General features: G+C 37.7%; 1 protein-coding gene across 2 annotated transcripts in view; it reads left to right on the top strand.

Annotated features, from left to right (window-relative positions):
• The window catches only part of SESN1 (sestrin 1), a 119,709-nt gene extending 116,824 nt beyond the window's left edge, over positions 1-2,885 (top strand). For both annotated transcript variants that reach the window (XM_047732820.1, XM_047732822.1), the window contains exons 9-10: positions 983-1,127; positions 1,722-2,885. In XM_047732820.1, coding sequence (XP_047588776.1) covers positions 983-1,127; positions 1,722-1,808 — 232 coding nt within the window. In that variant the 3' untranslated portion in view covers positions 1,809-2,885. The remainder of the gene's footprint in view (positions 1-982; positions 1,128-1,721) is intronic.
• The last annotated feature ends 23,870 nt before the right edge of the window (positions 2,886-26,755 follow it).

Raw genomic sequence — 26,755 nt, 5'->3', positions numbered from 1 at the left:
AAAAGTGTGTCCTCAAACATCTTTGCTATCATCTCCTTCTTGGAAATTGGTACCCTTACAGTGCCCTCCTATCTCTTCTCAAGCTCCTTCTGAGGACTACCTAATCCCATGATACATCATCAAAATGCAAAATGTTCATGTCCCGACTGTTAGGTATTCAGCCATATTATGTTATATAGGAAATGCAACCATTACATATATACCACCTTCTAACATATACACATGAACTCCACACTGTACGACTTTGATTATTTTAGCTGTAAAATCTTGCTGTTAATTTTATCAGTGACCAGACTATTGACTCACCGCCTCCAGAACAGTAGTAAAGCCAGCTTTGGAAGAGTTTTTTTTTTTTTTCCTTTTCTACTGAATACCAAATAAGAGACTTCAGTCTCTGGCTATTCTAGAAACCATCACCCACTGGGACAGAGCAGACACTGCTGCATACAACCATCTCAACTTCAAGAATAGCCTTTCCTAAGTGTAGACGCTATGAGGCCATCTCTAGATCATCCTTCCCTTTGGAATAATCGTCTGCCAACCCCCACACCATTTTTTTCCTCATCTGATCCCAGAAACTCCTGGAAACATGAGAGAAAAAAGGGATAATTGTAATTGTTTTCATTTACGTAAGTGGATTACCATCTATATATCATTGCAAGAGTAACCAATAATAAATATTGTTTGATTTGTGGAATTCTTAACTTCAGCAGTTCTCAAGCTTTTCCCACAATTTCCTCAGTGTGTTTGCTTCTTTATGATTTTAAATATATACTCCTGCTTGGGCACTGGCAGATTTTGTTCCTCTCCCTAACTTCTGTTTCTCATCCCTTTCTGTTCACTTATCCACCCCCAATTAAACATTGTAAAGCAGTTATTTGGGGGGACAGAGAGGGAAGAAGAATTTACTATGAATGTTCATAATTTCATAAGAAAACAGAGTATATATTGAAAATATAATTCTCATTTTGTCTTTTAACAGATATGATGACTATGACTATGGTGAGATTAACCAGCTATTGGACCGTAGCTTTAAAGTTTATATCAAAACTGTTGTTTGCACTCCTGAAAAAGTTACCAGAAGAATGTATGATAGCTTCTGGAGGCAGTTTAAGCACTCTGAGAAGGTAAGTACCTGTTGTGGTTTGTTCAACAGTGATTCTCATTCTCCTTCAGCTAATCTAATGGCCCTCAAATCCTTTCCATCACCTCTTCCAACCCAGAGGAGAACATTCCTGGACATCTATCCCTGGTAGCTCTTGGAAGGAACCTCATTATAGTGTTAGAGTAAAAGAATAAAAACAGGTAGCTGCTCTCACTTCAGAAGTGCTGGCCTGGCTGGCACTGCTTGGGAGAAAGAAGACCATTTTGCAAGAGCTCTTGTTTACTTGTTTATAGATACAAATGTCTGGTCTTTGAGCCATCTTTTTAAAATTAAATTATTAAATGATTTGGCAGGGGACGTTGGTATTCTAATAAAGCAATGTCTAGATTTTCTGAAATGTAACAAACTTCCAAGAAGGGATGCGATCAGATATAAATATAAGCCAGTGTCTAGCCAAGAAGAACATTAGATGGCTTTCATTTTAGACAGTCAAGACTTCTGAGTTATTCAGTAGCACACAGAAAATGTACTTAGTTTAGGGGGTTTTAGCTGCACTGAGAAACTAATTGGGAATGCTTATAACCCTACCTTAAATTATGTTGTGTTTTATATTCAGGTTCATGTTAATCTGCTTCTTATAGAAGCTAGGATGCAAGCAGAACTCCTCTACGCTCTGAGAGCCATTACCCGCTATATGACCTGATGCCTTTCCTCCATTAAAGATAATGGAAAGATCAGCAGATATAGTCTACAGGGGATGGTACTAAGCCCCAGGACCAATGGTAGATAAAAGAATTCAGAAATCCATTGTGCCATGATTCCTTTAGTTTTCGCTATGTTACTGTGGAAACACCACTGCCGGCACGAGCAGTGAATGCTTGGCAGCTTCAAGTGTAGAGCTGTGAAGAAGGGCTGCCGTTCACAGTATTTTGCTTTTTGACAGTACAAGATGCTGTATAACTGTTTTAATACAGCAAATAGTAACTCTCCAAATCCTGTTGCTTTTATGTTAAATAAGATAACAAGAATTGGAGCATGCAAAGAATGGGACTTGGATAATGACATAAGCTTTTTATACATAAAGAATTTTAGATCTTGGTGCTGCTATTTCTGCTGGTGGAATGAATAGAGTGGCTGTTCCAGTTAAGCTATTAGTAATAAAAGTGAACACTGCTACTATCTGAGCCTACATACCTAATTTGTGTGGTTTCAAATTAAACTTGCATATGTGTTAATTTTTTTTTTTGCATTTAAAAAAAGCATAGAATTATTAAGCTCGGCAAAGGCCATTTTGATGGTAACAGTTCATTTCTTTCATTGGATGAATTACAGTGGCATTCTTAAAGATTTTGTTCAAAAAGCAATCTTAAATGAAAGAGTATAAATTGTAAGAAAAGCTAGCTATCTTTTGATATGCTGTTTCCCAAGATTCTCTGACACTGGAGGGCAGCTGTCTTGTGCAGTATTTTGTTTCCAGCACTGAAGTTGTGGGAAATGTTGCTGTAGACTGCTGCGCAGTCCCAGGTGCATTCTGTCCCTCTGCTCCTGCCTGCCTCATGGTCCCCACTTTAAAGATTGTGGAGCTGTTTAAATAATAAAGCTGGAAAATATTTTTAGCCGGGTTATCAAATTTGATTTACAAAAATGCTAACTTTGTTTGAAATGCAAAAAGATTTGAAAAAATGTATTAAGTACACTTTGTATTCTGGAAGCGTGAATTGCTTTTGAAGTCTGTCAGTATTATTGGTATTTTTCAATAAAGAATCATTTTTTTCTCCAATTTTATGTACTATCTCAAGCTCTTAAGTCATGACTACACAATCAGTTACCATTCTGAGTTTCTGTTTACTTTTATCAGCCAAGTAGATTCACACTTAAATAATGCTGTAATCAGATGAGAGACTATTAAATAGCAAACTTTTAATGTCCTTTTAAAGGTTACAAAGAAGAGTGCACCTTCATGATCTTAGATAAGACTATTTTATGGCCTCATGCTTTGTCCCTTTTGAACTGAGATGTTTCAGATTTCAAATAAGGATTATCAGAAACAAGGGACACTGGGCTGGCTCAGCCCCACATAATAATTGATCTATAGACCTGTTGAACCTTACCATGTGGGACAGTTCACACAGGTTAATACTGAATGTAAGCTAGAATGAGAATTGGTGGGAGTGCCTGGGTGTCTCAGGTGGTAAGCACCTGACTTACTCAGGGTTTTGGGATCGAGCCCCACATCAGGCTCCCAGCTTGGCAAGGAGTCTGCTTGTTCCTCTCCCTCTGCCCTACCCCCTGCTCATGCGCTCTCTCAAAATCTTTTTTAAAACAAGAATTAGAATTTTGGCTATAATTTTCAGAAAAGGAGGCATGGGTGTTATCCTATTACTGTAAAATTTTCTTAACCAAAATTTGGTGTATTTCACTGGTTGGTCACCTGACATTTCATTTAGATTTCTGAAGTGTCTACAGTATGTTGCCTTTTAATTTGGTGAATGTATTAAACTTCTCTCCCACCCCCTTAAAAGTTGGTTGAGCATGTGACTCCTGATCTTGAAGTTGTAAGTTCAAGCCCCACATTGGGTATAGAGATTACTTAAAAGCTTAAAAAGAATTATTAGAAACAAAGTCTAATTTGACAACAGAACAAAAAGATACTGTCAAATTTAAATCATTAAATCATTGAGCTCTAAATATAATCAAAGCTGTTGTAATAACTGTTATTTATCAAAACATTTGAGCTCAATCCAGTGCGTACAAATTTATCATGTATGGATGAGAGTAGGGAGGCAGAATTTTAAATAGAATTGGCTCCTGCCTTCAAAGTTACATACCCTGGTGAGAAGACTGTTGTTATCAATACATTTTATATTTAAAGGGGTGCCTGGGTGGTGCAGTCATTATGTGTCTGCCTTCGGCTCAGTTCATAATCCCAGAGTCCTGGGATCAAGCCCTGCATCGGGCTCCCTGCTCAGTGGGAAGCCTGCTTCTCCCTCTCCCACTCCCCCTGCTTGTGTTCCCTCTATCACTGTCTCTCTGTCAAATAAATAAAATCTTTAAAAAAAAAAAAAACACCTAAATCCATTTCTAATTAGCTTACAATAATATATCCATGGTTCTACCCATTGAATTTGCATCATGCCTTTGCCATTTTCTGACTGCTGCTGAGTTATAACAATACAGGTGAACCCAATATGTAAGGTTACACTGGATATAGTTGAAGTTTTACTTATTCTGCTCTTGGTTCTTTACACTTTCTCTTAAAATTTCTGCTAGAGGGGTGCCTGGGTGGCTCAGTGGGTTAAAGCCTCTGCCTTCGGCTCTGGTCATGATCCCGGGGTCCTGGGATCAAGCCCCACATCAGGCTCTCTGCTCAGCAGGGAGCCTGCTTCCTCCTCTCTCTGCCTGCTTAAACCTTTAAAAAAAATTTTTTTTTTCTGCTAGAAGTTCTAATCAGTAACAGGATGATCACCAAACAAGATCAGCCAAATGCATTATCTTAGTCCACTGAAGTTTATAGAATCACCTAGAAATCACAAGTTGAAATGAAAACTTTAACAAGTAAAAAAGTATGCCTATACCTAAAGTAATAAAGGCATGCCTGTGATACAAAGTTGATGTTTCAGTACCTTATTGAACAGGTGTTTCCTGTTACTCAGAATGTTTTCTCAAAATTAAACGCACAGGATTTGTAATGTTACTATAATCTTTTAAACTAAGAGTTGACAAAATAATTGAGGAGGCAAAATAGAATATTGGATAACAAAAACCTCCCCCACAAGAGCAAAATTACTTAAATCGTGAGATTTCTGGTTGAGGTTTCCAGGATTCATTTTTTTTTTTTAAATCAGGTTTTGTGGTAAAAATTGGGGAAATTTTTTATCAGGCCAAACTTAATTCAATATCTCATAAGAATTAAGTTCCAAACACATCTGTATTTACTGTAATTTTTGTTTAACTTCATATAAATGGTGATAATTTCAAATTCATTTAAAAGCTGAATTTTATTTTTCTAATGGTTTAGGCATTTCAAATTAGTTTTAAAGGAAAGTTGTTGGATAAGCATATTTTCCAACATGAAGATACTGTGAAAGCTTATTGGCATATCTGTGACTAGTGAGTATCAATCAAGGGATAGCAAAAGCTAAGTGAATAGGTAGTGACACCAAACGAGGACACCATGTCCTCGTTTCCCATGGAGACACTGAGTTATCAACAACACAGAACCAAAATACCTTTGTGAAGACTCTAGAACCCAGTTGCAAAGCTACAGCACCAGGCAGAATTAAAACCAGGAGGAAGCTATACCAAAACATGTAGGGAAGTTAATGGAAATACACTTATCCTTGCCCCTCTCTCTACTATAGGCACAGCATGGCACAAATAAGTCCCAATTCTTGGCTCCTCCCTCAGGCAGGAAGAAAAAAGTAGAACTTGTGTATTTGTGTCCAGCATTCTGGCTTGTCTTGGTGCTGCTTGAGACCTGACTTGGAGCACTAGTGGGAGTGGTGGCATGGTTTGGATTGGCTGATTACAAGCCACTGAAAGCAGAAGTGAGAACAATGGTTTCTTAGAACAGCAGGGAGTTTACAGTTTGGACTGCCGAGGTTGCAAGAGAGTACAAACAGATACAATAAAAACTGAAATAGAAAAGTCCTGAGAAGAAACAGGGGCAAGCCTCTTAGGAAAATTCAAACAGTTAAAAGCAGATGTATATCCTGGGTGCCTGGGTGGCTCAGTGGGTTAAGTCACTGCCTTCGGCTCAGGTCATGATCTCAGGGTCCTGGGATCGAGTCCTGCATCGGGCTCTCTGGTTGGTGGGGAGCCTGTTTCCCCTTCTCTCTCTCTGCCTGCTTGTGATCTCTCTCTCTGTGTCAAATAAATAAAATATTAAAAAAAAAGCAGATGTATATCCTGAAATGAAACTACACACACAAACTCAAGAGGGGATACATCCCCAAAAAAGGTTTGAGAGGTTCCAGAACTTCTAGCTAGGCTGATGAGCAAAGCCAGCCTGTAAAAACTGGAAGAGGTGACTGTTTTTCAAATGCCCAAATCCCAATAAAGTTCACAAAACATATAAACAAGGAAACATGGCCTACTCTATAGCACAAAAAACTCCAGAAACTGACCCCAAAGAAATGGAGATCTCTGAATTTACTGATGAGAATTTAAAACGATTGCCTTAAAGACACTCAATGAACTAAAACATAATTGACAAAGAAGGAAAACATGAAAACAAGATGAGATTGTTGTCAAAGAGAGAAACTATGAAAAAGAACAAATTCTGAACTGAAGAGAACAATTGAATTGAAAAATTCACTAGAGGAGCTCAACAGGAGACTTGATCAGACAGAAGAATGAACCAGCAACCCTGGAGACAGGTATTTGGACATTATCAAGGCAGAGGGACAAAAAGAAAAATGAAGTGCAGAAAGCCTAAGGGACTTACAGGGCATTATCAAGCAGGCCAACATACATGTTATTGGTATTGGAGAAGAGAGAGCAAAAGGAGCAGTGAACTTATTTAGTGGAATAATGAATGAAAATTTACCAAATTTGAGGAAAGAAATGGGCATACTAATTCAAGAAGCTCAACAAATTCCAAGATAAATCCAAAGAAACCCACAGGAGGACACATTATTACCAAACTGATGAAAGTCAAAGAAAACAAATCCTGGAAGTTGTCTTGTTCAATGGAGCATCTATAAGATTTCAAAAGGTTTCTCAGCATAAACCTTCAGGCCAGAGGGGCACCTGGCTGGTTCAGTGGGTGGAGCACGTGACTTGATCTCAGGCTCGTGAGCTCAAGCCCATCCATGTTGAGCATAGAGATTACTTTAAAAAAAAAAATGATGAAACTGTACAGGCCAGAGAGCAGTAGAATGATATACTCTAAGTGCTGAGAGGGAAAAAACTACCAGCTAAGAATACTGTATGGGCAAAACTGTTCTTTAAAAATAGGGGACAAGTTAGGGCTTTCACAGAATTTATCTGAAGGAATTTATCATCACTAGACCTGCACTACAAGTAAGTCCTTTAGGTTGAAACAGAAGGATGCTACAGAACAATGCAAGGCCATATGAAAATATAAAATCATCTGACAACAGTAAATATGTGACAAATATGAAACCTTTATTATTGTAATTTGGGCACATAAATCCACTTTTAGTTCTTGTATAGAATTCAAAAACAAAAGCATAAAAAATATAAATCCATGTTAATGGTTACAAAATATATAATTTGTGACATCACTAACAAAGTGGGGGTGGCCAGAAATGTGAAGGAGTGGAGTTTTTGTATGTAATTCAAGATATCTATTTAAAATAGATTTTTGTAACTAAGATTTTTTTATATGATCCCCATGGTAATCACAAAATGCGTCTAGAATTTACACAAAAAGAAGTGAGAAAGCCATCAAAGCATGTCACTACAAAAAAAATTAATGAAACCAAAGGAAAAGGGGGAAATAAGGGACAAAATGCTATAAAATATACAGAAAACAGTTAATGAAATGTCAATAGTAATTCCCTCCATATCAGTAATTATATTAAATGTAAATGCATTAAATTCCCCAAAAGACAAAGATTGGCTCAATGGATAACATAAAAGAGGATCTAACTATATGCTATCTACAAAAGACCAACTTTAGATCTAAGGACACATACAGGCTGAAAGTGAAATAATGGGAAAAAATATTCTATGCAAATGATAACCAAAAGAGAACAGAGGTGGTTATATTAATATCAGACAAAGCAGTCAATTCACCATGAAGCTATAACAATTATAAATATATAGGCAACAAATCCTATAGCACCTAAATATATGAAGCAAACAAAAAAAATTGAAGAGAGACATAGATAGCAACACAATAATAGTAGGAGATTCAATAACTCACTTTTAATAACAGGTAGAACAACCAGAAGATGACTAAGGAAACAAGATTTCAACAACAACTATAGACTAGTTGGACTTACCAGAAATATACAGAACACTCTCCAAGCATCAGCAATAGACTGCTGGAATATTCTCTAGGACTGAACACGTGTTAGGTCACAGAACAAGTCTTAAGAAAAATTTTAAAAATTTAAATCAGATTTACTTTTGATCATAATGGAATAAAACTAGAAATCAGTAGTAAAAAGAAAAACTGGAAAGTCCACAAGTATGTAAATACTAAACACGTTCTCAAACCAGTGCTTCAGAGAAGAAATCACAAAAGCAATTAGAAAAAACCTCAAGACAAATTAGAATGAAAATACAATATACCAAAATTTATGGGATACAGTGCTAAGAAGTTTATAATAATAAACCCTTACACTAAAGAAAAAAGATCTCAGATCAACAAGCTAACTTCACACTTCAAGGAACCAGATAAGGGAAAAAAAAAATCTAAACCAAAGCTTGCTGAAGGAAGAAAATAAAATTTAGAGCAGAAATAAATGAAACAGACTATGGGGTGGGGGAAGTCAATAAAAACTAAGAGTTGTTCGAAAAGATCAACAGAATTGACAGACTTTAAAAAGATTAATAAAGAAGACTCAAGTAAAATTAGAAATGAAAAAGGGGATATTACAAACAATGTAACAAAAAAGTATTACAAGAATATACTATGAACAACTCTATGCAATAAAATTGGATAATTTAGAAACACACAACCTACCAAGACTGAATCATGAAGAAACAGAAAATCTAAACAGACCTATATCTACTAAGGAGACTGAATCAGTAATCAGAAACTTCCCAACAAAGCCCAAGATTAGAGTTTTGCTGGAGAATTCTATCATTTAAAGAATTAACACTAATTCTTAAACTCTTCCCAAAAACTGAAGAAGTGGGAACACTTCCAAACTCATTTGGAGGCCAGCAGTATCCTGATACCAAAGCCAGACAAAGACATTACAAGAGAGGAGCTTGGGAAGATGGCGGAGTAGGAGGACCCTGAGCTCACTCTGTCCCACATTTTCAAACAGATATCATCCACATCCAAGTCAAAAACCAGAGAATGATCTGAAGACTGGCAAAACAAATTCCACAACTAAATACAGAGAAGAAGCTGCATTTGAAAGGTAAGGAGGGCCAGAAAGGTGGAAGGAGGCTGCCCACAGGAGGGAGGAAGCTGTGTGTGCAAAGAAAACAGAGAGACAGGCCCTCATACCAGAGAGCTTGCATGAGGAAGACTAATCCCCCATAACATTTGGCTTTAAAAACCAGAGGGGCTGGGAACCTGGCTGGCTCAATCAGTAGAACGGGGGACGCTTGATCTTGGGCTCGTGAGTTTGAGCCCTACATTGGGCATAGCGCCTACTTAAAAAATAAATGACAGCCCAGAGAAGCTGAGTACTATGAGTTTGCAAAGCCATTGGGACTTGGAAGTGTTTTATCAGATAAAGAACTAAAAAAGATCTTCTCAAACTCAACACCCAAAGAACAAATAATTCAATCAAGAAATGGGCAGAAGACATGAACAGACATTTCTCCAAAGAAGACATACAAATGGCCAGCAGAAACATGAAAAAATGCTCAACATCACTCGGCAGCAGGGAAACACAATCAAAACCACGGTGAAATACCACCTTGCACCAGTCAGAATGGCTAAAATTAACAAGGCAGGAAACAATAGATGTTGGTGAGGATGCAGAGAAAGGGAAACCTTCCTACACTGTTGGGAATGCAAGCTGGTGCAGACAATCTGGAAAACAGTATGGAGGTTCCTCAAAAAGCTGAAAATAGAGCTACCCTAGGACCCAGCAATCACACTACTGGGTATTTACCCTAAAGATACAAACATAGTGATCCGAAGGTGCATGTGCACCCGAATGTTTATAGTAGCAATGTCCACAATAGCCAAACTATAGAAAGAACCTAGATATCTGTCAACAGAAAAATGGATAAAGATGTATATATACACAATGGAATACTATGCAGCCATCAAAAGAAATGAAATCTTGCCATTTCCAATGATGTGGATGGAACTAGAGGGTATTATGCTGAGTGAAGTAAGTCAATCAGATAAAGACAATTATCATATGATCTCCCTGATATGAGGAATTTGAGAGGCAGAGTGGGGGGCTTGAGGGGTAGGGAAGGAAAAAATGAAACAAAATGGGATCAGGAGGCAAACAAACCATAAGAGACTCTTAATCTCACAAACTGAGGGTTGCTGGGGGTTGGGGGGGTAGAGATAGGGTGGTTGGGTTATGGATATTGGGGAAGTATGTGATATGGTGAGTGCTGGGAAGTTTGTAAGCCTGACGATTCACAGTCCTGTACCCCTGGAGCAAATAATACATTATATGTTAATAAAAATAACAACAAAAAAAAAGTTTAAAATAGAGCTACTCTATGATCCAGCGATTGCATTACTAGGTATTTATCCAAAGATACAAATGTAGTGATCCAAAGGGGCACCTGCACCCCATTGGTTATACCAGCAAAGTCCACAATAGCCAAACTATGGAAAGAGCCCAGATGTCCATTGACAGAAAAATGAATAAAATGTATATGTATATTGTATATATGTACACATGTTTATGTATATTTCTGTATATAACAGAAAAATGTGTGCATACACACACACATACATACATACACACATACACACACACTGGAATAATACTCAGCCATCAAAAAGAATGAAATCTTCCATTTGCAATGATGTGGAAAGAACTAGAGGGTATTATGCTAAGCAAAATAAATTAGAAAAGACAACTACCATATGATTTCACTCATATGTGGAATTTAAGAAAAAAAAAACAGATGAACATAGGGGAAGGGAAGGAAAAATGAAGTAAGATAAAATAGAAGGAGGTAAACCATAAGAGATGCTGAACCAAAGGAAACAAACTAAGGGCTGCTGGAGGAGGTGGTGAAGGGAAAGGGAGGTAGGGGGGATGGGGTAACTGGGTGTGGGCACTGTGGAGGACACGTGATGTGATGAGTACTGTTATAAGCAGTGATGAATCACTAAATTCTACCCCTGAAACTACTAACACACTATATGTTAGCTAAACTGAATTTAAATAAAGAATTTTTTAAAAAGACACTGCTGAATTGTACACTTTAAAAGGGTGAATTTTATGGTACATGAATTACATCTCAATAAAGCTCTTATTAAAAAAAAAAAAAGTAGGACTTGAAATGTGGAGTTTAAGTCAGCTGACTCAGTGCTGGGTAAGCCAGAACGGCAAGTGATAGCTGGGTCCCACCCTTAAAGAGACAGCAGCCTATGTGGAGAGACAACATAAAACCAGCATTTTACAAATTGCTGGGGGCAAACAGGAGACAGATCAGTTCATACTGCTTTTGGAGCATGTTGGGGTACTTCTTCAAAAACAAGGGAGCTGGTGAGCACTATTTTCCTCCCCTGCCCCCAGCATAAACATAGAACCACCTGCAGGGCTGGGACTGCACAAACACGTTCTATCTAACTGCTAGCAATGTATGACACCCATGGGTTTTCCTTAAGGACTCACCTGCTCCAAGCCTGCTAGTCCCAGCCCTGGGCCCAGGGCAAACTTTGTTGAGCTGCACGGGTGTCCTACCCAGCCACCAGGTGCACAGCTGCCCCTCCACATTGCGCCCAACTGCCACACTCTGCCCAGGGGGGCATCCCCAAACATGCTATTGCGCTGGCTGACCATGCCCAGCCTCACACCCCCACCAGGGCGCACAGCCCTCAGCCACCACAGCACTTCAGGGTCTTCAGCTTAGGACTAGTGGCCCAGCACAAATTTTGCTAACACCGCCACCCTGCTCCCAATTACCCCAGCAGGCACACTCCCTCTGAGCTGGTCTGCCTGGGTCCAACTGACACCAGAGAGAGTAAGCACAGCCCACAACAGGCAAAGAGTCAGTGCAGACAATTGCACTGAAAGGAAGAGTGACTTAAGCACAACAGCAGGGCATAAGAAGCACAAAGAGGACACTCTCCTGAAATGCCAGTGATGAACATTGGTGAACAGGGGACACTGCACTGCAGGGCATTCCAGGACCTCTTTGTCACAACTTGCAAGAGCAGAAGACACAACTGACTTTCTTTCTTTTTTTTTTTTTATTTTATTTTATTTATTTGTCAGAGAGAGGGAGAGCGAGCAAGCACAGGCAGACAGAATGGCAGGCAGAGGCAGAGGGAGAAGCAGGCTCCCCGCCAAGCAAGGAGCCCGATGTTGGACTCGATCCCAGGATGCTGGGATCATGACCTGAGCCGAAGGCAGCTGCTTAACCAACTGAGCCACCCAGGCGTCCCGACACAACTGACTTTCTTAACCCACAGAAACAGAAAGGCAGACAAAATGAGGAGAAAAATTTATCCCATCTGATGAAAGAATAAGCCAGGCCACAGCCAGAGATCTAAGTGAAACAGATATAAATAACATTCCTGATAGGAATTTAAAGTAATGAGCATAAGGATACTCGTGAACCTAGGAGTAAAAGACATGAATGAGTTCCTTAACACAGAGATAAGGAATAATATAGCAGAGATAAAGAGCACAATAAAAATGAGAAACATGCTTGATGGAATGAACAGCAGGATGGAAGAAGCAGAGGAACAAATTTATGACCTAGAAGACAATGTGATGGGAAGTAGTCAAGCTGAACAAAAGAGAGAGAAAAGTATTATGCAAAATGAGAACAGACTTAGGAAACTCAGTGACTACGTCAAATGTAACAATACTCACATTATAGAAGTCCCAGAAAGAAAGAAAAGGGGTAAGAAAATTTATTTGAAGAAATAATAGCTGAAAACATCCCTAACCTGGGGAAGGAAACAGATATCCAGATCCAGAAGGCACAGAGAACCCACAACAAAAATCAACAAAAGATGACCCACACCAGACATACTGTAATTAAGCTGGTAAAATATAGAGTTAAAGGGAAAAAAAATTAAAAGCAGCAAGACAAAAGAAGTCATTAACTTACAAGGGAAAACCCATAAGGCTACCAAGAGAGTTTTCAACAGAAATTTTGTAAGCCAGAAGGGAGAAGCATGGTATATTCAAAGGACTGAATGAGGGAAATCTGCAGCCAAGAATGCTCTATACAACAAGGCTATCATTCAGAATAGAAGGAGACATAAAGAGTTTCCCAAACAAACAAAAACTAAAGAACTTTATGACCATTAATCAGATCTACAAGAAATATTAAAAGGGACTCTGAGTGGAGAGACCAAAAGTGACAGTATAGAGGTAGGAAACACAAAAAGCTATAAAAATGAATATTTCTGTAAAAAAAAAAAAATCATCCAAGGAACTCACCAAAAAAGTTTTAAATATAATAACATATATCTAAAACATGGGAAGGAGAGGAGAGGAGTTCAAATTCAAACAACCATCAACTTCAAAGAGATGGCTATATGGAGGAGGGGTTATATACAAACCTAATGGTAACTATATATCGAAAAACACTAATATACAAAGAATAAAGAGAAAGAAAGCCAAACATATCACTAAAGAAAATGACCAAAACATGAAAGACAAGAAAGGCTCAGAGAAAATCTTCAGAAACAACCAGAAAATAAGTAATAAAGTGGCAATAAGTACATATCCAGCAATAATTACTTTGAATGTAAATGGACGAAACACTCTAATCAAAAGACATAGGGTGGGGCACCTGCTTGGCTCAGTGGGTTAAGGCTCTGCCTTCGGCTCAGGTCATGGTCTCACGGTCCTGAGCCCAGCATCAGGCTCTCTGCTCAGGAGGGAGCCTGCTTCCCCTTCCCTCTCTGCCTGCCTCTCTGCCTACTTATGATCTCTGTCTGATAAATAAAATCTTAAAAAAAAAAAAAAGACATAGGGTGACAGAACGGATTAAAAAAAAAAAATAAGACCCATCTATATGTTACTAACAAGAAACCCATTTTAGACCTAAAGACACCTGCAACTTGAAAGTTGAAAGTGAAAGGATGGAGAAATATCTATCACGTCAATGGATATCAAAAGGAAGCCAGAGTAGTGATTTTTATATCTGACAAAAGAGACTTTAAAACAAAGAGAGTAACAAAAGAGAAGGACACTATACACTAATAGATGGGACAATCCAACAAGAAGATACAATAGTTATAAATATTTACTCACCCAACATAGAAGCACCCAATACATAAAATGGTCAAAAAACATAAGGGAACTAATCGATAGTAATACAATAGTAGGGGATTTTAACACCCCCTGTACAGAAATGGACAGATCATCCAAACAGAAAGTCAATAAAAAAAACAATGGCTTTAAATGACACACTGAAACAGATGGATTTAACAGATATATTCAGAACAGTCCATCATTAAATAGCAGAATACACAATCTTTTCAAGTGTACATGGAACGTTCTCCAGAATAGATCACATATTAGCCCAGAAAACAAACCTGAACAAGTTCAAAAAGATCGAAATCACACCATGGATATTTTCTGACCACAATGCTATGAAACTAGAAGTCAACTATAAGAAAAAATCTGGACAGACCACAAATAGAGGAAGGTTAAATAACCTGCTACTAAACAATGAAGGGTAAATCATGAATAAAAGAAGAAATTAAAAAGTACTTGCAAACAAGTGAAAATGAAAACCCAATGGTCCAAAACCTTTGAGATGTAGCAAAGGCAGTTTTAAGAGGGAAGTTTATACCAATACAGGCCTACCTCAAGAAGCAAGAAAAATCTCAAATAAAAAAATATAACCTTGCACCTAAAGGAGCTAAAAAGAGTACAACAAACAAAACCTAGAACTAGTAGAAGGAAGGAAATAATGAAGATTAGAGCAGAAATAAATTACATGGAAATTAAAAAACATAGAATGATCAATGAAACCAGGAGTTAGTTCTTTGAGGGGAAAAAAAAAACCAATAAAATTGATGAAGTTCTAGGCAGACTTATCAAGAAAAAAAGAAAAAGGACCCAAATAAAATCACAAATTAGAAAAGAAAAATAACACTATAAAAATACCAAAAATCATAAGAGAATATTATGAAAAACTATATGCCAACAAACTGAACAACCTAGAAGAAATTCCTAGAAACATATAAACTACCAAAAGTGAAACAGGAAGAGAGAATTTGAATAGACTAATAACCAACAAAGACATTGAATCAGTAATAAAAAAACTCCTAAGAAACCGAAGTCCGTGACCAGATGGCTTCACAGGTTAATTCTACCAAACATTTTAAGAAGTGTTAATACCTATTCTTCACAAACTACTACAAAATCTTAGAAAAGGAAAGAAAACTTCAAAATTCATTCTATGAGGCCGCATTAGACCAGATAAAGACATCACAAAAAAAAAGAACTATAGGCCAGTATCTCTGATGAACATAGATGTAAAAATCCTCATCAAAATACTAACAAACTGGGGCACCTGGGTGGCTCAAAGGGTTAAGCCTCTGCCTTCAGCTTAGGTTGTGATCTCAGAGTCCTGGGATCGAGCCCCACATCATCCCTGCTCAGCAGGGAGCCTACTTCCCCCTCTCTCTCTGCCTACTTGTGATCTCTCTCTCTCTCTCCTTCTGTGTCAAAAAAATAAATAAAATCTTAAAAAAAAAAAACCTAACAAACCAAATTCAACATAGGTTAAAATTTTAAAAGTTGTTCACCATGATCAAGTGGTATTTATTCCTGGCTTGCAAAGATGACTCAGTATTCATAAATTAATCAATCTGATACATCACATCAATAAAAGAAAGAATAAGAACCATACAATCTTTTCAATAGATGCAGAAAAAGCACTTGACAAAGTACAACATCCACTCATGATTAAAATCCTCAACAAAGTAGAGTTACAAGGAACAAACTCAATAAAGGGTATCTATGAAAAACCCACAGTTAACACCATCCTCGATGGGGAAGAACCGAGAGCCTTTACCCTAAGCTCAGGAACAAGACACAGATGTCCACTCGCACCACTTTCATTCAACAGAGTACTGGAAGTCCTATCACAGCAATCAGACAACAAAAGAAATAAGACATCCAAACTGGTAAGGAGAAGTAGAACTTTCACTATTTGCAGATAACATGATACTATATATAGAAAACTCAAAGACACCACCAAAAGACTGCTAGAATTGATAAATTCAGTAAAGTTCAGGACATAAAATCAATCTACAGATATCTGTTGCATTTCTAAACAACAATAATGAAGGAGCAGAAAGGGAAATTAAGAAAACAATTCGATTTACAATTGCACCAAAAATAATAAGATACCAAGGAATAAACCTAACCAAAGATGTGAAAGACCTGTACTCTGAAAACCATAAAACATTGATTAAAAAAACTGAAGTAGACAGGATGCCAGGGTGGCTCAATTGGTTAAGCTGCTGCCTTTAGCTCAGGTCATGATCCCAGGGTCCTGGGATCAAGTCCTGCATCAGGCTCCTTGCTCGGTGGGGAGCCTGCTTCTCTCTCTGCCTCTGCCTGCCTCTCCGCTTGCCTGTGCTCTCTCTCTGTCTCCTTCTCTCTCTCAATCTCTGACAAATAAATAAATAAAATATTTTTTTAAAAATTAAAAATTTAAAAATTCTAAAGAATTTAAAAATTGAAGTAGATACAAAGAAATGGAAAGACATACCAGGTTCATGGATTGGAAGAATATTTTTATTTTATTTATTTTTTTTTTTTTATTTTTTCAGCATAACAGTATTCATTATTTTTGCACCACACCCAGTGCTCCATGCAATCTGTGCCCTCTACAATACCCACCACCTGGTGCCCCCAACCTCCCACCCCCCACCCCTTCAAAATTCTCAGATCGTTTTTCAGAGTCCATAGTCTCTCATGGTTCACCTCCCCTTCCAATTTCCCTCAACTCCCTTCTCCTCTCCATCTCCCCTTGTCCTCCATGCTATTTGTTATGCTCCACAAATAAGTGAAACCATATGATAATTGACTCTCTCTGCTTGACTTATTTCACTCAGCATAATCTCTTCCAGTCCCATCCATGTTGCTACAAAACTTGGGTATTCATCCTTTCTTTTTTCTTTTTTTTTTTTTTACAGCTTTATAAACATATATTTTTATCCCCAGGGGTACAGGTCTGCGAATCGCCAGGTTTACACACTTCACAGCACTCACCATAGCACATACCCTCCCCAATATCCATAACCCCACCCCCTCTCCCAACCCCCTCCCCCCATCAACCCTCAGTTTGTTTTGTGAGATTAAGAGTCACTTATGGTTTGTCTCCCTCCCAATCCCATCTTGTTTCAATTACTCTTCTCCTACCCCCTCAACCCCCCATGTTGCATCTCCTCTCCCTCATATCAGGGAGATCATATGATAGTTGTCTTTCTCCGATTGACTTATTTCGCTAAGCATGATACCCTCTAGTTCCATCCACATCGTCGCAAATGGCAAGATTTCATTTCTTTTGATGGCTGCATAGTATTCCATTGTGTATATATACCACATGGAAGAATATTTTTAAATTTCTATACTACCCGGGGCACCTGGGTGGTGCAGTCAGTTGAGCATCTGACTCCTGGTTTTGGCTTAGATCATGATCTCAGTGTCATGGAACTGAGCCCAATGCCAGGCTCTGTGGTCAGTGCAAGTCTGCTTGGATTCTCTCTCCCCTCTCCCCCTGCTCCTCCCCTCCTTGCATGTTCATGTGCATGCTCTCTCTGAAACTAATTAATCTTCTTTTAAAAAAAGTCTATACTACCCAATGCAATCTGCAGATTTAATGAAATCCCTATCAAAAGACTAATAGCATTTTTCACAGAAGTAGAACAAACAATCCTAAAATGTGTATTGAACCACAGAAGACCCCAAATAGGCAAAGCAATCTTGAAAAAGAAAAACAAAGCTGGAGGCATCACAATTCTGGACTTCAAGTTATATTACAAAGCTGTAGTAATCAAAAGAATAAAGTACTGGCACAAAAATAGACACACATATCAATGGAAGAGAATAGAAAATCCAGAAATATACTCACAATTGTATGGTCAGTTAATTAATCTTCAACAAAGCAAGAAAGAATATGCAATGGGAAAAAGACAATCTCTTCAACAAACGGTGTTTGGAAAACTGGATAGCAATATGCAAAAGAATGAAACTGGACCACTTTCTTACACCATATACAAAAATAAATTCAAAATGGATTAAAGACCTAAATGTGAGACAAGAAACCATTAAAATCCTAGAGGAGAACACAGACATTAACTTCTTTGACATCAGATGTAACAATTTCTTTTAGTAGGTCTTCTGAGGCACAGGAAACAAAAGAAAAATAAAATAGCTTCTCACAACAAAGGAAACAACAAAACTAGGCAATCCATAGAATGGGAGAAGAGATTTGCAAATGACATATGCAATAAAGGGTTAGGATCCAAATTTATAAAGAACTCATAGAATTCAACACCCAAAAAACAAATAATCCAATTAAGAAATGGGCAGAAGACATGAACAGACATTTTTCCAAAGAGATCCAGATGGCCAAGAGACACATGAAAATGTATTGATCCTCACTTATGATCAGGGAAATGCAAATCAAAACTGCACACTTGTCAGAATGGCTAAAATCAACAACACAAGATATAATAGGTGTTGGTGAAGATGTAGAGAAAGGGGAATACTCTTGCACTGTTGGTAGAAATGCAACTGGTGCAGCCACTCTGGAAAACATTATGGAGTTTCCTCAAGAATTTAAAAATAGAACTATTCTACAATTTAGCAATCAAACTACTGGGTATTTACACCCCCAAAAATGCAAAAACACTAATTCAAAGAGATACATGCACCCCTATGTTTATAGCAGCATTATCCACAATAGCCAAATTATGGAAAGAGCCCAAGTGTCCATCAACTAATGAATGGATAAAGAAGAGGTGGCATACATGTATACACACAGACAGATACACACATACACACACACACACACACACACACACACACACACACACACACAGAGTAATATTAGTTGGCCATAAAAACAAATGAAATCTTGCCATTTACAACAACATGGATTGAGCTAGAGAATATAATGTTAAGGGAAATAGGTCAGTCAGAGAAAGACAAATACCATATGATTTCAGTCATGTGGAATTTAAGAAATGAAACAAACAAGCAAAGGGAAAAAATAAGGGAGAGAGTGAGAAAGACAAATTAAGAAACAGACTCTAAATTACAGAGAACAAACAGATGGTTACTAGAAAGGGGTGGGTGAGGGGAGATGGGTTAAATAGGTGATGAGGATGATGAGCACTGGGTGATGTATTGAAATGCTGAATTACTGTATTGTACACCTGAAACTAATATAACACTGTACATTAACTGGAATTAAAATAAAAACTTAAAATTTAAAAAAAAAGACATAAGAAAACTACAGACCAATATCCCTGATGAATATTGATGCAAAAATCCTGATCAAAATACTAGCAAAGAAAATTCAACAGCACATTAGAAGTATGACATAGGATTTATTCCTGGAATGCAAGGATGGTTCAACATACTACAAATGATCAACACAATTCACCACATTAACAGAATGAAGGAAGGACCAAAAAAACAAACAAACAAAAAAAACAAACAAAAAACAAAAAAAACATGATTATCTCAATTGATGCAGAAAAAGCATTTGACAAAATTCAACACCCTTTCATCTTTGACAGTTAAAGACAAAGAAGAATCCACACTGAGAAAGGTAGGAGGAGAATAGACATGGTCAGGAATGAAACCTCCAAGATAGCCACTCACAGCAGGAGGGATATCAGAGGTGTAAATGTTCTCCATGTGGAGCAAAGACACTAAGCCCCACATTGGGCATCCCAACCCTGAAGACCTGCACTGGGAAAACAAGCCCCCATGCTGCCTGGTTTTGAAAATCAGTGAGGCTTAACTCCAGGAGAGCTGGAGAGCTATAGGAAACTAAGACTTTGCTCTTAAAGAGGTAGTGGTTTATGACTCTGTCCAAGACCCAGTACAGAAATAGCAGTTTGAAAAGTGCTTAGATTATACACGAAAGGGATTCATTAATTAATTTTATTGTATGTACCAGAGAGGCAGAGATCTTTAGGAGCTTTCTCCAGGAACAGAAATGCAAATAGGCACCAATTTTTCTTACCTTCCTTCAGCCTAGCTGGCCTGATGCTGGCAAGAGCCAGTTCTATTGTTTTCCATCTACCTTGCTAGTAATGCTCATGCTATTCTGGTATTTCTTTGAGGCCCTACCCAGCAGACATAGCCTCCAAAATTGGCTCCTGCCCCACCATACTTGGCAGGTAGTCTCATTTGGGACCAGCATCCCCTCAAAGTTACTAGTGCTCCACTACACCATGAGCAGCCCTAGCAGTACTGGCACCACTCCAAAGAAAATCTTTTCCTGGAAAAGGGATGAGCCAGCCTCACCCACCAGCATCCTTGCAATAGGCATGCCAGTCATTGCAGCCAGCCACACCAGAGGACAGCTCTGCCTACCAGTTTTCCTGCAATAGAAGCACTGGTCATTGCAACCAGCCACAGCAGGAGGCCAGATCTGCCCACTAGTACAACTGCAATAATCATGTCATTCATTGCAACCAGCCATACTGGGAGCCAACCCTGCCCACCAGTGTGCACACAGCAGTTGTGTCATAACAGGAGAGGACATGCAACTCACACAGGGGACACTGCAAAGGCACTTGGTTCTAGTGATGAGGGAGAATGGGAGCCCACAAGATGCTGTCTATATAAGCCCACTCCTTTCAAGACTAGTACATATAGTTAACTTACCTAATACATAGAAAAAAACACAGAGTCAAACAAAATGATGACACAGAGGAATATGTTCTAAATGAAAGAATAAGACAAAAACCTCAGGGGGAAAAAAACAAAGCAAAATAGCGATAAGAAATCTATCTGATAAAGAATTAAAAGTAACAGTCATAAAGATACTTACCAGACTTGAGAAAAGAGTAGACAAACTCAGTGAGAACTTCAACAAGGAGATAAAAAATATTAAAGGGGTGCCTAGGTGGCTCAGATTGTTAGGCATCTGTCTTCAGCTCAGGTCATGATCTCCAGGTCCTGGGATCAAGCCCCATGGCAGGCTCCCAGCTCAGTGGGGAGTCTGCTTCTCCCTCTTCCTCTGCCTCTCCCCCTGCTTGTGCTCTCTCTCTCCATCTATGTCTCTGTATCTCTCTCAAATGATTAAATAAAAATCTTTTAAAAAATATTAAGAAGGACCAATCAGAGCTGCAGAATATAATAACTGAAATAAAAAATACCCTAGAGGAAGTCAACAGCAAATTAAAGGGTAAAGAAGAATGGATCAGTGATCTAGAAGACAGAGTAATGGGAAGTACTCAAGCTGAACAGCAAAAAGAAAAAAGAATTTTTTAAAATGAGGATAGGTTAAGAGACCCCTGCAACAACATCAAGAATAATGACTTCACATTACAGAAGTCCCAAAAGGAAATTTCTCAAAAGGAAAAGAAAACTTGTTTGAAGAAATAATAGCTGAAAAACTCCTTATCACAGCGCAGGAAGCAGACATTCAGGCCTAGGAATCACAGAGAGTCCCAAACAAGTTGAACCCAAAGAGGTCCTTACCAAGGCACATAACAATTTAAAATGTTGAAAGTTAAAGGTAAGGAGAGAATCTTAAAAGCAGCAAGAGAAAAGCAAATAGTTATAAATAAGGGAAATCCCATTAGGTGATCATCTGTTCTTTCAGCAGACACTTTGCAGGCCAGGAAAGAAAGAGTGGCATGACATATTTAGTGCTGAAATGAAAAAAATCTGTGGCCAAGAATACTGTACCTGGCAAGGTTATCATTCAAAATTGAAGGAGATTGAGAGTTTCCCAGACAAAAGTTAAAGGAGTTCATCCCACTAATCATTAGAAGAAATCTTTAAAGGATGCTTTTAAATGGAAAAGAAAAGGCCATAACTAGAAGTTAGAAAATTATGGGAGGAAAAAATTCACTGGTAAAAAGCAAACATAAAAAAACATAGATAAATTGCTTATTAAACTAGTATGGAGGTGAAAAGACAAAAAGTAGTAGTAAAATCAACTCTATAAAAATTAGTTAAGGGATACACAAAACAAAAGTATGTAAAATAGGACATCATACACATAAAACACACACGGAGTAAAAAGGCAGTGCTTTTAAGATGTGTTTGAACTTCAGCAACCATCAGCTTAACATAGACTGCTATATACAGAGGAAGTTATATATGAGCAACCACAAACCCAAAGTCTATAAGAGATACACAAATAATAAAGAGAAAGGAATCCAACCACAAGACTAAAGAAAGTTTTCAAATCACAAGAGACAAGAGAAGAAAAAAGGAACAGAGAAGAACTACAAAAACAATCAGAAAATAATTAATATGGCAATAGGTACATACTTATCAATAATTAACTGTAATTGAGCTAAATATTCCAATCAAAAGAACAAATGGATTAAAAAAACAAGATCCATTCATATGCTGCCCACAAGAGACTCATGTCAGATCCAAGGACACATAAAAACTGAAAGTAACCAGCTAGAGAAAGATATTCCATGCAAATGGAAGTGGAAAACAAAAGCAGGGATAGCAACACTTACATCAAAATAGACTTTAACACAAAGACTACAACAAAAGACAGAGAAGGGCATTACAGAATGATGAAGGGATCAATCTAATAGGAAGATATAACAATTTAAATATCTATGCAATTGTACATATCTAAACAACTGTAAATATCTAAAGCACATAAATATATAAAGCAGATATTAACAGATATAAAGAAAGAAACTGACAACAATACAACAATAACAGTAGGGGACTTTCATGCTCTATTTACATCAATAGATAGATGATCCAGACAGAAAAGTCAATAAGGAAACCATGGCTTTGAATGACACAGACCAGAACAATGTAACAGATATATAGAACATTCCATCCAAATACAGAATACACATTCTGTTCAAGCCCACATGGAACATTCTCCAGGACAGATCACATATTAGGCCACAAAACAAGTCTCAGTAAATTTAACATTAAAATGCTATCGAGTGGGGCGCCTGGGTGGCTCAGTGGGTTAAGCCTCTGCCTTCGGCTCAGGTCATGATCTCGGGGTCCTGGGATCAAGCCCCACATCGGGCTCTCTGCTCGGCGGGGAGCCTGCTTCCCCCTCTCTCTCTGCCTGCCTCTCTGCCTACTTGTGATCTCTCTCTGTCAAATAAATAAATGAAATCTTTTAAATAAATAAATAAATAAAATAAAATGCTATCGAGCATCTTTTCTGACCATAACATTATGAAACTAGAAATCAGTTACAAGGAAAGAAAAAAAAACTGGAAAACACAGATATAAGGTGAGGATAAACGGGCTACTAACCAACCAGTGTGTCAATGAAGAAATCAAAAGGAAACTAAAAAAATACCTGGAGACAAATAAAAATGGGAAACAATGGTTCAAAATCTTCGGGATGCACCAAGAGCATTTCTAAGAGAGAAGTGTATAGCAATTCAGGCCTACCTCAAGAAACAAGAAAAACTTCAAATAAGCCATCTAACCACACACCTAAAGGAATTAGAAAAAGAACAGAGCTCAAAGTTAATAGAAGGAATAATAAAGATCAGAGTGGAAATAGGTAGAGACTTTAAAATATAGAAAATATCAATTAAACTAAGAGCTGATTCTTTGAAAAGATAAACAAAATTGATAAACCTTTAGCCAGACTCATCAGTTAAAAATGAGAGGACTTGGGGCACCTGGGTGGCTCAGGGGGTTAAGCCTCTGCCTTCGGCTCAGGTCATGATCTCAGAGTCCTGGGATCGAGCCCCACATCAGGCTCCCTGCTCAGCAGGGAGCCTGCTTCCCCCCTCTCTCTCTCTGCCTGCCTCTCTGCCTACTTGTGATCTCTGTCTGTCAAATAAATAAATGAAATCTTTAAAAAAAAATGAGAGGACTCAAAACTAAAATCAGAAAAAAAGAGAATTTACAACTGACACCACAGAAATACAAAGGATAATTAGAGACTATTATGAAAAACTATAGGCCAACAGACTGCACAAACTAGTAGACATGGATAAATTCCTAGAAATGCAATATTCCAAGACAGAATCAAGGAGAAATAGATAATTTGATCAAACTGATTACTAGTTACTAGTCAGTAATAAATAACCCCCAACAAAAAGAAGTCCAGAACCAAATGGCTTCACAGCTGAATTCTACCAAACATTTAAAGGTGGCTAATACCTATCCTCAAACTATTCCAAAAAATACAAGAAAGAATGCTTCAGATTCATTCTATAAGGCCAGAATTACTCTGATACCAAGACCAGACAATGACACCACAAAAAAAGAAAATTACAGACCAATATCTCTGATGAACATAGATGCAAAAATCTTCAGCAAAATCTTAGTGAACTGAATTCAAAAATACATTTAAAGGTTACTTATCACCATCAAGTGGAATTTATCTCAGGGCTGCAAGGTTATTCAATATCTATCAGCAAATCAACATGATACATTACATTAAGAAAACGAAGGATAAAAAACATTTGACAAAACTGTTCATGATTAAAAACTCTCAACAAAGAGGGTGTAGAGGGAACATACCTCAAGATAATGAAGGCCATGTATGACAGACCCACAGCTAAGTTACTCGAAGGTGAAAAACGGAAACCTTTTCCTCTCAGATCAGGAACAAGGATTTTCAATTTCACCACTTTCAATCAATATACTACTGGAAGTCATAGCCACAGCAGTCAGACAACAAATAAAAGGCACCCCCATTGTAAGGTAAGATTGGTAAAACTATCACTATTTGCAGATGATGGGATACCATATATAGAAAATCCTAAAGATGACACTAAAAACCTTTTAGAACTAATAAATAAGTTCAGTAAAATTTCAAGATACAAAATTAATATGCAAAAATCTATTGCATTGCTATACACTAATAACTAGCAAAAAAGAAAAATTTAAGAAAACAATCCTATTTACAATTGCATCAAAAAGAATAAAATACCTAGGCAAAAGATATGTACTTTGAAAACTGTAAGACATAGATGAAAAAAATCGAAGGCAATACAAATAAATGGAAAAATATACCATGCTCATGAACAGGAAAGTATTATTAAAAGACCCATGCTACCCAAAGTAATCTAAATATTCAGTGCAATTTCTATCAAAATACCATTAGTATTTTCACACACCTAGAAGAAATAATCTGAAAACTGTATGGAACCACAAAAGATCCCAAATAGCCAAATCAATCTTGTGAAGAACAAAGCTAAAAATATCACAACCTCAGATTCAAACTACACTACAAAGTAATCAGAACAGTATGTTTCTGGCACAAAAACAGACACATAGATCAACAGAGAAGAAGAGAGAACCCAGAAATAAGCTCACACTTAAACGGTCAATTCATCTATGACAAAGGAGGCAAGAATATACAATGGGGGAAGAACAGTCTCTTCAATAAATGGTGCTGGGAAAACGGGACAGCAACATGCAAAAGAATGAAACTGGATCATTTTCTTATACCATACAGAAAAAATAAGATGGATTAAAGACCTAAATGTAAGATCTGGGACCATAAAACTCCTAAAAGAAAATATAGGCAGTGAACTCACGGACATCAGTCTTAGAAACATTTTTTGGATCAGTCTCTTCAGGCAAGAGAAACAAAAGCAAAAATAAACTTTTGGACTATGTCAAACTGAAAGGCTTTTGCACAGTGAAGGCAACAGTGCACAAAATGAAAAGTCGACCTACTGACTGGGGAAGCTACTTGCAAATGATATGTCCAATATGGAGTTAATATCCGAAATATATAAAGAACTCACTCAACTCAACACCAAAAAACCCCAAAGAATCTAATTTAAAAATGGGCAGAAGACCTGAATAGACATCTTCCCAAAAAATGGACATACAGACACATGAAAAGATTCTCAACATTACTAATCGGGGAAATGCAAATCAAAACCACAATGAGAGATCACCTCACACCACTCAGAACTGCTACTATCAAAAGGACAAGAACTAACAAGTGTTGGCAAAGATGGGGAGAAAAGGAAACCCTCCTGCACTGTTGGTGGGAATGTAAATTGGTGAAGCCACTATGGAAAGCAGTATGCAGGTTCCTTAAAAATTTTTAAATAGAAATGCTATATAATCAAGTAATTCCACTACTGGGTATTTACTCAAAGAAATGGAAAACCCTAATTTGAAAAGAGATATGCACCCTTATGCTCATTGCAGCATTTTTCACAATAGCCAAGTTATGGAAGCAATGTAAGCATCCACTGAGAGATGAATGGATGAAGAATTTGTGGTATACATGCACATAATGGAAAATTATGTGGCAATAAAAAATGAAATCTTGCCATTTGCAACAACACGGATGGACCTACAGGGTAGTATGCTAAGTGAAATAAATCAGAGAAAGACAAATACTGCATGATTTCACTTATATATGGAATCTTAAAAACAAATGAATAAACAAATTAAAAAAACAGAAGGAGACTAAAAAATACAGAGAATAATCTGGTACTTGCCAGAGTTGAGGGCATGGGGGGGATGAGCAAGACAGATGAAAGGGATTAAGAGCGGGGTGCCTAGGTAGCTTGGTTGGTTAAGTGTACCAACTCTTGGTTTCGGTTCAGGTCATGATCTCAGGATTGTGGGATCAAGCCCCGTGTCAGGCTCCATGCTCAGCACAGTCTTGAAATTCTCTTCCTCTCCCTCTCCTTCT

The sequence above is a fragment of the Lutra lutra genome, chromosome 6, assembly GCF_902655055.1.
Source record: "Lutra lutra chromosome 6, mLutLut1.2, whole genome shotgun sequence".
Classification (NCBI taxonomy): Eukaryota; Metazoa; Chordata; class Mammalia; order Carnivora; family Mustelidae; genus Lutra; species Lutra lutra.
This window is presented reverse-complemented; position numbering and strand designations above follow the sequence as displayed.